The 13855-nt window shown below is 35.9% G+C and overlaps 3 protein-coding genes across 4 annotated transcripts; 1 reads left to right on the plus strand and 2 right to left on the minus strand.

The window, feature by feature from the left end:
• Positions 1 to 197: 197 nt before the first annotated feature.
• LOC18052662 (transmembrane protein 184C) lies at positions 198 to 3497 on the minus strand. The gene is made up of 4 exons (XM_006449173.2): positions 2895 to 3497; positions 2687 to 2809; positions 1803 to 2093; positions 198 to 760 (listed from the first exon to the last, which is right to left on the minus strand). The coding sequence occupies exons 1-4, from the start codon at positions 3156 to 3158 to the stop codon at positions 551 to 553; spliced, it is 888 nt and encodes a 295-aa protein (XP_006449236.1). The 5' UTR covers positions 3159 to 3497; the 3' UTR covers positions 198 to 550.
• On the plus strand, positions 3185 to 9681 carry LOC18052664 (beta-galactosidase 8). The gene is made up of 21 exons (XM_024190979.1): positions 3185 to 3241; positions 3756 to 3795; positions 4311 to 4465; positions 4562 to 4657; positions 4933 to 5045; positions 5204 to 5270; positions 5387 to 5479; positions 5573 to 5716; positions 5814 to 5902; positions 6000 to 6105; positions 6229 to 6316; positions 6502 to 6620; positions 6755 to 6919; positions 7195 to 7394; positions 7486 to 7580; positions 7829 to 7938; positions 8245 to 8352; positions 8469 to 8579; positions 8708 to 8919; positions 8997 to 9324; positions 9490 to 9681. The coding sequence occupies exons 1-21, from the start codon at positions 3185 to 3187 to the stop codon at positions 9607 to 9609; spliced, it is 2616 nt and encodes an 871-aa protein (XP_024046747.1). The 3' UTR covers positions 9610 to 9681.
• Positions 9682 to 9872: 191 nt separating this feature from the next.
• On the minus strand, positions 9873 to 12896 carry LOC112100767 (quinone oxidoreductase PIG3-like). Of its 2 annotated transcripts, XM_024190268.1 has the most exons (6): positions 12531 to 12896; positions 12107 to 12286; positions 11392 to 11473; positions 11209 to 11316; positions 10923 to 11081; positions 9873 to 10289 (listed from the first exon to the last, which is right to left on the minus strand). In XM_024190268.1, the coding sequence occupies exons 1-6, from the start codon at positions 12780 to 12782 to the stop codon at positions 10093 to 10095; spliced, it is 978 nt and encodes a 325-aa protein (XP_024046036.1). In that variant the 5' UTR covers positions 12783 to 12896; the 3' UTR covers positions 9873 to 10092. The 2 variants fall into 2 exon arrangements, with proteins under 2 accessions (XP_024046036.1, XP_024046037.1); XM_024190269.1 differs by lacking the exon at positions 10923 to 11081.
• Between the last annotated feature and the right edge of the window lie 959 nt (positions 12897 to 13855).

A 13855-nucleotide genomic window follows, 5' to 3' on the forward strand; every position in this document is an offset into this window, starting at 1 on the left:
TAGGTAGCTACCATACTATTATTACTACAGAACAGAGGAATGATCCACAAGAATGATATAATACTAGTATGTGTCTTTGGTATTGGTTCAACAAAACCATCATTCTAAAGTCAGAGTAGAAGCTGACCCATGAGTTGTATTATGTAATTTTATAGAACATAATTAAGCTGTACTGATATGGGTTTCCGAGTTAGGCCATAAAATCCAAGGACAATATATATTGCATTTTTACGTTATAAAATCTCTTAAAAAATACAAGGTTTCGATAAGAAAATACAAACTCCAAAGTCCCATATACAGCGGCAATACTGAACTGATAGATAACATAACTTTCAATCTCCAAAAATGTCACAACGGATCTTATATCTAATAACCAATAGCCATTAAACAACCAACTAGACATAATATAATACAGCCGCCTGTATGTCTAATATATCACATTCTTCACTCCATCCGATAAAAAATATCAAACAACAAAATATGGCAGTCCTTGAAGATGTGCTCCGGCCAGTACACGTAGAGTCTCATGATCAGTTTTTGGGTTCAAGTCTTATTCGGTCTTCTTGTTCAACTTCAGCTTAGCCTCCACATCTCCACTGTAAGGTGTGGCAGGGTATGCATACTGCTGGATAATAGAGAAGACAACCATCTCTAGACAAACCAAGACATTTTGAATAGCTTCATTGATGTGCTCCACATCCAACCAAAAATGATGAGATCGGATGATGCCCATGCCAGCTAGTATTTCAAGCACCACATCCTGCATGTGATCAAAGATTGACATTTACTGTTATTCATTAGAAGAAACAGATAAGAAAGATGAAAAGATGAAACAGAAACATTATAGAGAAGAAAGCGGCAAAGAAGACGTTTAAGGCACAACTGCAACTAACATTGCCAAAGGCAAATATCACCCCCCTGTTCTGATGATGCATACACCACCCATCATTCAAATAAGAAGTACAATTATCTGTGATTACTTAATTAAGGAACATATTAATGAACTCTAGGAATTCCATATGATTTAGGTAAGGCTTCATCAAATTAACGTTCTTCTCCAAAGTCAAAATGCAAGCCAATAAAATAATGAGGTCTTTGTCCGAACTGCAAAATAGCTAAACTTGACCTGAATTAAGAAGTAGCAGTCAGGACTATCTAGCCCAATTCAACATGCCAAATGGTCCACCAAATTTTGTTTCATCAATTCACATCTGCTTAAGTCGGTAGTGAACATTAGGAGTCTGGTTGATGGGGTCAAACAAATTAGATTTCCATGTTTTTGGTCTAATGTAACAGTCCTCAAGTACAAGAGTTATTAATGCTAAAGAAGAAGAGCTCTTCTGAGAGAGCCTCAAACTCTTGAGTTGATATGATAAATCTACTGCCTTTTGCCTTTCCTGTCGGGAACTGATAGGCTGATTTCATTTGTTTCTTTGCTGGTGCTATTTTCATTGCATTTTTAAGTTCCGTTTGGTATTGAGTTGCTACTGTTAAAAAAAAACTGTAAATTGAAGTAAAAAATGATAGTGTGTGTGCCATATATGACTTTAAATAATTATACTAAAACAGTAAAAATATTATATATTTTTCATTATACAAGTATGCGACAAAATCAACTTAGCTTCTAGTCATAGTAGTAAGTGTATCAAACACTTTAGTGATGTAGCTTTTAAGCTACAATTGCCCAACCATGATACCAAACGGGACTCTTCCTGTCTTCCAGCTTAATATTTCAGCTTGTCTTTGTGAATAATGAATTAAGGTTATGCATAATAAAGAGAAAGAAGACAAGATCTTTATACCTGCCAAAAGCAGAAGAAAACAATCCCCTTGATGCACATGAACTTTGCGAGCGGTTTGTGGGGTCCCAACTCTTTTGCAAAAACATGGTAGAAGACCACCAAAGAGTACAATGCCAATGAAACTGAAACGTTTAGAATGATTGTAAATGTCCAGCTCAACCAAGAGGGATATATCCGAAGAAGTTGCAGTGTAATCATCAATATGGAACATATTGGGCGGATAACAACAAACTGCCACGTCCAGTATTTGAGGAGCTTCAATGTATGGTGATCCAGGCGGACAGTGCGTGGCTGCAATGTTTGAAAACAATGTGTTCAGTTCATAAACATAAACATAAAGCTGAAAGATCATATTAAAAACAATTATTTTACTAGTGGATGCCAATTATTTTAACAGTCCAAAATTAGTATTTGCATTCAGATCAGAATTCCATCACACCAACAAGTACTTCATGTTGAACAACAACAATAAACACATTAAAAGAGTGATTTGCCATATTACCTCGCAAATTTGTTTTATACACCTTTACAGTAAATTGAAGTTCTTGTCTACACTTACGCGCCAAGAAATGAGAGGGAATTCACTTAAATCTTCTTGCTTATCACCTTCTTGACATATTTATATTACCATTAATCCTACTATTGCTTCTGTTTCAGGTACTAAAGTCATTTTCAATTAATTTTGAAGAGACTCAAATGCTCTCCTTTATTTAATAAGTTCATTATTAGTCATCTTCTGTTTCAGCATTTCAATGATTGATGATTGACAAACAAATTGCTAATAACTATGTAACTAATAAGAAGCAAACTAGGCAATAATAAACAATAGTTGCAAAGCAAAGGCTCTGAATGGAAAGAAATTAGAAAATGATAGTCTTACAAACCTGGAAAAGAGTCATGGGAAAGGAATGATGAAACTCTCTTCCTTTAATTTCATCCGGCACAATGTTCTTACTAATCGAAATCTTCAAATAACTGTACATTAAAGCCATGAACTTAGCAATAACCTGCACATTAGAAAATTAAAGAGTGTGTAAAAACAAAATTAGGAAGCCAAGAGGAAGAAGCGGAAGAGAAAGAAACAGAACTCACCAGAGCCTCGTAGCATTCCTTGACGGAGTCCAAAAAGGTGAAGAAGGGTTTGCTACCCTTGATATCCAACAAACCTACAAAAGAATCAACAGCGTAAATGGGAGCCATAAGGATTATGATAATGATAGCCTTCTGCTCCTTCGGATTCTTCCAGTAAAAGAGATGCTGTTGCAAGAGCCGCATCGTGAAATTCATTGTCAGCATCACGCACAATCCCGATCCCATCAATGTGATTTGCGCCCGACTCATCGTGCTCAGATCCATCGCTCACGACGACGACGACGACGACGATGATGATGGTGATTCAAACTGTGTCTCTCGTGACTGACTCTTGTATCTGCGTCTTTGTATTTGTGATTGATTGTCTGATTGATTGATCTTTTTCTTTTGCCAGTTGCTATACTGTGGTGTTATGCTGTGTGTCCCCCATCCCATTCGTACAAGGAAATTTTGTGGAAGCAGATTGTATTACGTGGGACCACTGGACACGTTTTTTCATCCTCTTCGTCCTCCGCTGTTCGTGTTGACCTGGCGGGAAAGTTTAACACGTCTGGCTGTTGGATACAAATTATACAATTATTGAATGGGGGATTGATTGATTATCTACCCTACTCGTTCGTGTTTTTTTCCCCCTTTTTTTTTTGCGTTAAATTGAGCACTTCATATGATTAAGAATTCTCAATCCAAATTTTAAATTCTTTTAAGCAGGCCAAAAATTCTCATTTTGGGCAAGAATTAGTTTTTTTAAATGAAAATTTCTCGTTTAGTAGAATCCCATGAGGAGGATAAAAATTCGACCTGCATTTCACTAGTAATTTACTCATGCCATTGATGAAAGAGCCGTGACACTTAACATGATAGTATGATAAGAAAGTGGTCGTTCCTTGGAGAATGATGCAGGGTCATGTAATGCATGTAATACTTGGATAAAAATTACGGCTCAAATTTGATGTTATTTGACAACAAAAGTTAGTTTAATGTTTTCGGATTGTTTCCCTGTAATCATATACATGTCTTAAACGTTAAGTAACAGACACAAAAACCTACAAAACCTTCAAAGTTTTATTCTGAAGCTGTCTGCTTCCTCTGTGGCCCTGAACGATGAATCTATTCCTCCTCCTAATTTATCAATCATTGACTACATTCTCGAACGCAAACCAAATCTCATTCTTCTTATACAACCCCACCGGATGATCAAGTAAGTCCATTTTCTCCATTTTAAAATTCTTCACTTATTCCACAGTTTTGGTCCAAACAAACAGGACATAACCAATGTTTGAAATTAAATTTGTCTCTTACTGATTCACTTGACCTAAACAATTGCCATAATGTTCTTGATAAATAGCTAATATCTCTCACACTCACCATTGTCAACTTATCTTTACTGTGTAATGGGGATGATAAAAAATTTTATAGCATGTGTTCTACTTGTTGTTTTATTTCTTCAGAATTCTTGTTTTGAAGCGGGACTCTCAGCTAATGTGACGTATGATCACAGAGCGCTTGTTATTGATGGAAAGAGGCGGGTTTTGCAGTCAGGTTCTATTCATTATCCTCGAAGCACTCCCGAGGTTGGTTTGATTTTTAACATGCACACGCAAATATGCGTCATATATTGAAGAAATTTTGTGCTAATGTAGTACTGTGGTTCTGCAATAAACTTTCAGGTGTGGCCAGAACTTATTAGGAAATCAAAGGAAGGGGGACTGGAAGTGATCGAGACGTACGTTTTCTGGAATTATCATGAGCCTATAAGAGGACAGGTATATAGAAATGAACTTCAAGTAAGAAGTTGATTTTCAGTATGAGTTTCTCTAGCAGTATTGAGTTTAGCATGGTTCAATCTTTAGAAATTAGCAATTTGTTTGTCTTTATGAATAAAAATGCCCTTTTGGGATTAGTTTAACTGATCAGAAGAAATTCTCTTGGTGTCATGTGCATTCGGCATTCCCAATGATAAACTACATTGTGCATGTCATGTAAAGTTTTTTACATCAGTTTGTTGATGATGTTAAAATTTTCTCGGAAACTCATGCAGTATTATTTTGAAGGAAGGTTTGATCTTGTGAGGTTTGTGAAAACGGTTCAGGAAGCTGGCCTTTTTCTTCATTTGAGGATCGGCCCATATGCCTGCGCTGAATGGAACTATGGGTATCTTTTAGTCACAGTTTCTCTTCTTCACAACTTTAAGAAAATGTCAATCTACTTTTTGTCCATATCTCCAATTTTTAGTTCCCTAGTTGCAGACTTAGTTACAACTTAAAAGTGTAGATCTCCAATTTTTAAATTCTTTCTCTGACTTGTGACAGGGGATTCCCTGTTTGGTTACATTTCATTCCTGGGATTCAGTTTCGAACAACAAATAACCCTTTTAAGGTACTTTCTGATGTCAAAGGTGGTTATTTAACTGATTCCTTTCTTTTACATTTATTTTCACAGTATTGATAGTTGAAAATTTTAAATTTCAATGTTCTGTCTTATTGTCGTTGCAGGAGGAAATGAAGCGTTTTCTTGCAAAAATTGTAGATTTAATGAAGCAGGAAAATCTCTTTGCTTCACAAGGAGGGCCAATCATTCTCGCACAGGTTATTTACCAACATGTTTTAAAATGTATATATACAGAATTTGACCATCAGACTCTAATGAAAAGTTAATCCCTGTCTATTGTACTCTTGCAGGTTGAGAATGAATATGGAAATGTTGAATGGGCATACGGGGTTGGTGGAGAGTTATATGTCAAATGGGCTGCGGACACTGCTGTTAATCTTAACACGTCAGTGCCTTGGGTTATGTGTCAACAAGAAGATGCACCTGATCCAATTGTAAGTATTTGCCATATCATATGCGCTCACTTATGTTTCCTCTACATCTGCATCCAGATTTCATCTGTTTTCTCTTGCGAGAGTTAACTAAGTGCAGATAAATACGTGCAATGGATTTTACTGCGATGGATTTACCCCAAATTCACCTTCCAAACCAATAATGTGGACTGAGAACTACAGTGGATGGTAACGACCTGTAGCCGATGCTGCATTAGATATCGAGGACTGTTCTAGGTTTCGGTATTCATATGCGAAGTGCTAAATCTCCTATTTGATACTATAGGTTTCTTTCATTCGGCTATGCCGTTCCTTTTAGGCCTGTTGAGGATCTTGCTTTTGCTGTGGCACGCTTTTTCGAAACCGGTGGCACTTTTCAAAACTATTATATGGTAAACCTTGCAACGAGTTCTGTTTCTGCTATTTTACTGCTAACTTGGAAATCATGTGAACATTAGAACTATGACAGAGTTCTAGAAATATTTAGTATCAACTTAATGATAATTTTCTTACAGTATTTTGGGGGAACAAACTTTGGACGAACTGCTGGTGGCCCTTTGGTTGCAACGAGTTACGATTACGACGCTCCGATTGATGAATATGGTAAAGCTTATCCAACAAGCTATCATTGATGAGAACGATTCTATGTGCCATGACAATGAAAGCATTAGTCATCTAGATTCATTAATGAAGTTAGGCTGCAATTTCACTTTTGCCAAGATCAATATTCGAAAACCTCATTTAGGACTAAGGAAAGAAAATTGCTAACTTCGGAAATTTCAATGTAGGTTTTATTAGGCAGCCAAAATGGGGTCACTTGCGTGAGTTGCACAAGGCAATAAAGCTTTGTGAGGAATATTTGATCAGCTCAGACCCAACTCACCAGAAACTTGGTGCTAATTTAGAGGTAAATGATCCATCATTTTGTACAATTAAAATATCTCCACATTTGTTCTTGAGGGGTACGCACCTATGTTGACTCGGCCATTATCCTTTTCATCCATTTTCGCTAATAACTTTGTTTCTTTCTTTTTTGCTCAGGCACATATCTACTATAAATCTTCCAATGACTGTGCAGCCTTTCTTGCCAATTACGACAGCAGTTCAGACGCAAATGTCACATTTAATGGAAATGTATACTTCCTTCCAGCCTGGTCTGTAAGCATCCTCCCGGATTGTAAGAATGTCGTTTTCAACACAGCCAAGGTATTTGCTCTTTTTGCATTTTCTTTACATAAAAAAGTGATTACAACACCCAATGTCCTCTTGCGATTGCTTTAGGATTCATTTTGTCATAAATGAGATACGCACACACATTTTCATTATCTAAACATGACATATAATCGATGCCAATTATTTAATCAGATCTTTTAAATCGATGTTTCAGTACAATAGTTTTATCAATTTTCTTTACATTTACTCATATTTTATTCACTAGTTCATGAGTTAATCTCTGTTGAACTGCTTTTTGACATTTGAAGGTTATTTCACAAAGAAATATTGGTGATCATCCTTTCGCACAACAAAAAAATGTTAATGAACTGCTATTGGCATCATCGGCATTCAGCTGGTATGAAGAAAAAGTGGGTATATCAGGCAACAGATCGTTTGTAAGGCCTGATTTAGTGGAGCAGATTAATACAACAAAAGACACAAGTGATTACTTATGGTACACAGCAAGGTAATTCATTCATTTTAAGCCATTTTTGAAGACCCACATTTGGAATTTAGCCTGACAATTGCATCTGGCTGTGCTTCAATGATACTGGCAGTATTCATGTGATGCCTGGTCAAGGGAAAGAAGTCTTTCTGAATATTGAGAGTTTGGGACATGCAGCATTAGTTTTTGTAAACAAAAAACTCGTAGGTAGGTAATATGGAATTGCACTGTATTTTTATAAGTTTCATCTTAATTGATTCACTTAAAATCAAATGCTTGCTTATTCTTCAGTCTTCACACAAAAGAAGGAATAAAAAGAAGGAAAAAATCCTTTCTCCATCTTACCACTTTCCAATTCAGATTGGTTCGAATGATCGATATCCTGGATTTGCTACTAGGATTGTATTTGTGTATATTTAGTGGAGTTGATGTCCCTTCTGTGTGGTCTTTCACAGCGTTTGGGTATGGTAACCATGACTTTGCAAACTTCTCGATCAATAAGAAAATTGAGCTGAACGAAGGAATTAATACACTCGATATATTGAGCATGATGGTTGGGCTACAGGTAACAAAGTTTTTTTCTTTTTTTTTCCCCCTCCCTTTAAATTAACCTGACTGCATCGTTTTTACAATGGCACCATCGATATTGGGGATAATTTTGTGTTTAATTTATTAAGCATTGATATTGAAGTAACCAAGGTAGCACAATTTCTTGGCGAGTTAAAACTCAATTTTTCTGAAAATTCAACACCATAAACTCTGCAACATTACACTGCATGATCATAGAGCGATTACAAACTACTTGTCCACAAATAAGAATCAAGCATTAAAGGTTACTAATTGTTCGATCCTTTCCGCTAATTTATTCTAGAACTATGGAGCATGGTTCGATGTTGCTGGAGCAGGACTTTTTTCTGTTATTCTTATTGACCTGAAGAATGGCAAGAGAGATCTTTCTTCAGGAGAATGGATCTATCAGGTTTGATTCAAAATTAGTAGTCTAGATAAATAAGATTAAACAAGTAATAAGAGCTTTTTCAAACAATTCACTAAGAACTCAGTTGTATTAAGCCACTTATTTGTCTCTCCTTTCAGGTAGGGGTCGAAGGAGAATACATCGGTCTGGATAAAATAAGTCTTGCAAACAGTTCATTTTGGAAACAAGGAAGCACTCTTCCTGTTAATAAGAGCTTGATATGGTACAAGGCAAGTTTTAACAGAATGATAATGTGTCAAATTGTGATGGCACAAGTTTTTGGTGGCAGCTAGCCGCGCTTTTGCCATGGAGAGCATGCTTTTAGTTTGTTGTTTTATTTTCAAATTTTCATCCTCAGACCACATTCCTTGCTCCAGAAGGAAAGGGCCCCTTAGCCTTGAACCTTGCTAGCATGGGAAAGGGTCAAGCTTGGGTCAACGGGCAGAGCATAGGGCGGTATTGGTCTGCGTATCTCGCGCCATCAACGGGTTGCACAAAGAAATGTGATTACAGAGGATCATATGATGCATCTAAATGTCAAAAACACTGTGGTCAGCCTGCTCAAACATTGTAAGGGCCAATAGATATCTTGCCTATCAATCACAATTTTTACGCTTATTGCATTAAATGATGTAACAAATGTCCAGGTATCATATTCCGCGGACTTGGGTACATCCTGGAGAAAACCTACTAGTCATCCATGAAGAGCTTGGCGGTGACCCGTCAAAGATTTCTTTGCTTACAAAAACTGGCCAAGATATTTGTTCATTTGTATCAGAGGCTGATCCTCCGCCAGTTGATTCCTGGAAACCAAACCTAGGAGTCGTGTCTAGCAGCCCTCAAGTTCAACTGGCCTGTGAAAGAGGATGGCACATTGCTGCCATTAATTTTGCCAGCTATGGCATTCCTGAAGGAAACTGTGGCTCTTTCAGACCAGGAGCTTGTCATATGGACGTTTTACCAATTGTTCAGAAGGTAACTCTGTTTTTACCAATGCGGACATGTAGATATGTCAATTGTCACCTCACTAGCATATGTCATTTGCGGAAAGATTTTTGAATGAAGAGATAGGGTATTAGTAGTAAATGAGGTTTTACTTTGTCATTGATTCTTAGGTTTTGATTTGGATGGAAATTTCAGGCTTGCGTCGCCCAAGTTGAATGTTCACTCCCTGTTTCCTCGGCTTACCTTGGTGTTGCTGCTGGCGCCTGCCCTGGCTTGTTAAAAGCCCTTGCCGTTGAAGCTCATTGCAGCATATGAAATCGGAATTCGCTCCCACGGTAAAAGATCAAAGATAGAATAACACTGACAACTCATTGTCAACGACGTGACGTTTGCTGCTTTTTCTTTTTCTTTCCTTTTTTTTTCAACATTCTTGAATAGTTGTGTGAGATGTATTTTAAAATTTAAATAACATATCTTTTCTTAATTTGTTGCTGGTGTAAATGAAAAAAAAAATTATAGAATTATGAATTTTATTGTTATTGAATGAATTATGAATTATGTAACTTTTCAAGTCGTCATTACAACATAAATGTTTTAAGCAAGAAGTTGCCATATTTATTTATTCACGAAGGTTTAACCAGAAGGAAGTAATTCAAGAAAGCTTAACAAACTGATTCCGTGCTCTCAATTGTCTTCCTAACGAAAATATTTTCATTCGATAACCTTATCTCACCAAGTATTTAGAGCATTTTACGAACAACATGAACTTACAGAACTGTATGCACAATGACACAAGGTTCATGGAACAAGCATAATCTTCCCGATATGCTGGCTACTTTCCATGAGCTGGTGAGCTTCGGCTGCTTCACACAGAGGAAGATACTTGTAGATCACAGGCTTCACCTTCCCCACTGCTATTGCAGGCCAAACATTCTTCTCCACCTCCGATACAATTAATGCTTTGTTTTCTGTACTTCTGCTTCGCAAGCCAGCCGCTGTGCATTAAACACCAATTATATAGACCCATTAATCATACATCTCTCTCAAATAATAACTCTAGTAAACACACCCCAAAAGAAGAACAAAGAAAATGTTATATCACAGATGTGTTGAGAGTCCCAGAAGAAATTCAATTTAGAAGTAACTTTGTATATTTTTGCATATCCAACCAGATATTTCAGTTTAATTGCCATCTGATAGCTGATATACAAGGCATAAAAATCACAAAGCTGCTGTTAAAGAATAAGAGGAAACTCATTAAGAAAAAACCATGACAGAAATTAGATTCAGAAACTAGGTTATCAATTGATTCCCCAAAAAATTTTGTTAGAATCAAAAGCTACGAACCTTTCAAGGGTTAAGTCAACCCAATTGATTATAATTAATTATTATGCTAAATACAACTAACATGTGACCATAAGGGGAACTTCACATGGACTTCTTTACTATTGGTTGTGTAAAAATTCATCCAATTGAAGAAGTTGAATTCCAATATAGATACTATGTTTAATTGTAAAAAAGAAGGGGAAAAAAAGCACCTTGGATGGAAAAAAAAAAAAAAAAAAAAAAAAAAAACAAGTTCATTGATTTTGAAGAACACCAGGGCCCACTAATCAAGGGCACAATACCTTGCACAGTGAGGCGCTTAGCAAACAGAGAAGTTATATTTAATTCTGTTTTAGCTCCACCCTGGGTTCCAATTATGAAAAGCCTCCCATCAATGTTCAAGCTGTCTAGGTTACGCTGAAAGTAGGATGCTCCCATGCAATCTAGAATTACGTCAACACCTAGGCACAAACATTAATACATATGCAGCAGTCATAAACAGAAAGAGACAGAAGGATCTTTATACAGAAGTACAACTTCCAGGTTAAAACAAAATGCATTCATAATGCTATTAAACGCTAAACACACCTTTACCACCAGTTTCTTCCTTCACTCGTGCAACAAAATCCTCAGTCTTGTAATTGATGCACACATCCGCACCAAGATCCTTGCAAACAGCCAGCTTTTCCTCACTTCCTGTAGATCAATAGCTAAAACCTATGAACACACGAATATTGAACGGTTGACATAAGATGAACCTTGTGGCCAGACCTGCTGTAACAAAGACTCTCACTCCTTGGCATTTTCCCATCTGAATCGCAAATGTACCAATTCCACTAGAGCCCCCATGAACCTGATAGTTTAAGAGCCATTAGTTCATGGATTGAGCTCCATAACATATATATTTCAATGGCTTAGCAGACAAAGAGATGGAATATCCCTTGCATCATGTATTGCATATATTTTTTAGGTATCAGACAGAAATTTGAACCCTCAGATACCTGTACACTAGACTAGGGATCTTCAGCTTTAAAGCAATTGTTATCTGCCAGTCAATGTTTACTGCCCAATGGAGTGGCTGCAGAGGTGTTGGACAAATATACAATACAGGATTTGAACTCTAATTAAGTTTTAACCAAGTAAGGATGAGATTACAAGTCACACCCATGTTGATAACATATTGAAGGTAAAACTTAAAAAGAAAAGTTTCTAAGCAGTAATATCTATTCAAGCACAACGATAAATCGTTCCAATTTGAAGAATTAGAACCTATTTCCACCATGTTTTGGATATCAAATATTCATCTTTACTGGGTAACTAAGCCATAATGCAGACTTTGGGAATTATAGTCATACATAACAAGCCGGACAATTAAACTATTTCAGAACATCAACAGGAACATAGTAATCATCATAATATTTGCTCCGATAAATCAAAATTAAACTTAAAATCGTACATCAGAATACGAGATAGAGCAAAAATCTACCAGAAATGACTCCCCTGGGGATAGGTGACTGGTCATGAAAACCGTTGACCAAACAGTGCAAGCCACCTCCGGAAACGCAGCAGCATCTTTGAGTGAGACACCAGATGGAACGGGAAGAACTTGTCCAGCTGGAACAGCCACTTTCTCAGCATACCCTCCTCCACCAAGCAGAGCACACACCTATTCAACAAAATTTATCACGACCCACAGTGAGCAGCTTCAAAGTTCATATCCCCATTAATATTAAAAATATGATTAAATTACACATAACTGTGTCTAAAAAAATGTAGAGTTCTGCATACAAAAAGTTCACAACTTTTGAATTGTTGAGTAAAACAAAGAAGAACGCACTTCAAAAAAAAAAAATGTAATTTTACACTAAACGAGAAATTTACGAAGTAATAGAAATGAAAAATTAAGCAACCTGGTCGCCGACTTTCCATCTAGAGACGTTTTTACCAACGGACAGGATGGTTCCGGAACATTCGAGACCCGGGTGAGGGCTGGCGCCTTTGGGTGGAGGGTAGGAGCCTTTTCGTTGAAGAGTGTCGGCCCGGTTCAGGGCAGTAGCTTCGACTTTGATCAACACTTCGTCGTCTTTGATTTGAGGGTCTTCTACTTCTTGCAACTGCAGCACTTCTGGGCTACCGGGTTGAGTTATCACTATTGCCTTCATTGTGCCTACACTTTCCAGAGTAGAAGTAAATGATTCCAAAATATTTATTTATACAATTCTAATGCAAATGATGATGTTTTTCCCATTTCCCATTTCCCCTTTTGTCTTCATGAAAAATTGAAAGCTGAAATACCAGGATACACAAATCCGCTGTCTATACGGAAAATAGGACAAATTTACATCCAGCCCCTTGTAATTAGCATTAAGTATATTTGTTTCTCATAAGTTTTGATTTATAACACAAGTTGAATCTTTAAAAATACTCTTAGCATTTTTTTTGAGAAAAAAATTATTTCAAATTTATACTTACACAAATTTTACTTAAGAACTATTGTTTTCTTCTTCGTCTCTCTTATTTAAAAAATTATGACTTTAGTGCTTTCTTTCTTATGAAATAGATGAAATAAAATATTAATTTGTACTAACTAAAAGCAATCCTATTTTATAAGTTTTATACTAAAATCTAATTTAAAATGCTCTACTGCATTCATAGAAAAAAAAAAATCCATCATATTACCATATCATAAGTTTTTATTAGTTTTACTTTAAATAATCGTCACAATTAATTTATATAATTTTAGAAGTCTATCATTATTAATTCTTAATATTAATATTTTAATATATTTTTAATTAATTAAATTAATTACTATATTTATGTGGAATGTTAATTCAAAAGAGTTTACACGATCTAACAGAAAAATAAAAGTGGAAAGGAAAAAAAAACAACTGCTGATATTCTAAGCAAAACAAAGTACCAAGTACCAACTACCAAGCCATACCATCACGGGGACTTAACTGTCATAAAATGAAACTCGACGGATCTTACCATAGATTTATGAAAAAAGAGAAAAAAAAATTATGTCGTCTAATATACGTTTTAATTTATTTTGTAGGAATACCCGTTCTAAATCTAAGTCTAGTAAATAATTATAAAAAAATTATATAATTTTTAAAAATTTCAAAAATTGTTAAGAATTAATTAACTAAATTTATCTTAAATTATTTTTTGTAACCTAATTTTTTTATTATATTTAACCGTTAAAATTATTTTAGTTTAAATTTAAATTGATTAT

The sequence above is a fragment of the Citrus clementina genome, unplaced genomic scaffold (assembly GCF_000493195.1).
Source record: "Citrus clementina cultivar Clemenules unplaced genomic scaffold, Citrus_clementina_v1.0 scaffold_2, whole genome shotgun sequence".
Taxonomy (NCBI): domain Eukaryota; kingdom Viridiplantae; phylum Streptophyta; class Magnoliopsida; order Sapindales; family Rutaceae; genus Citrus; species Citrus x clementina.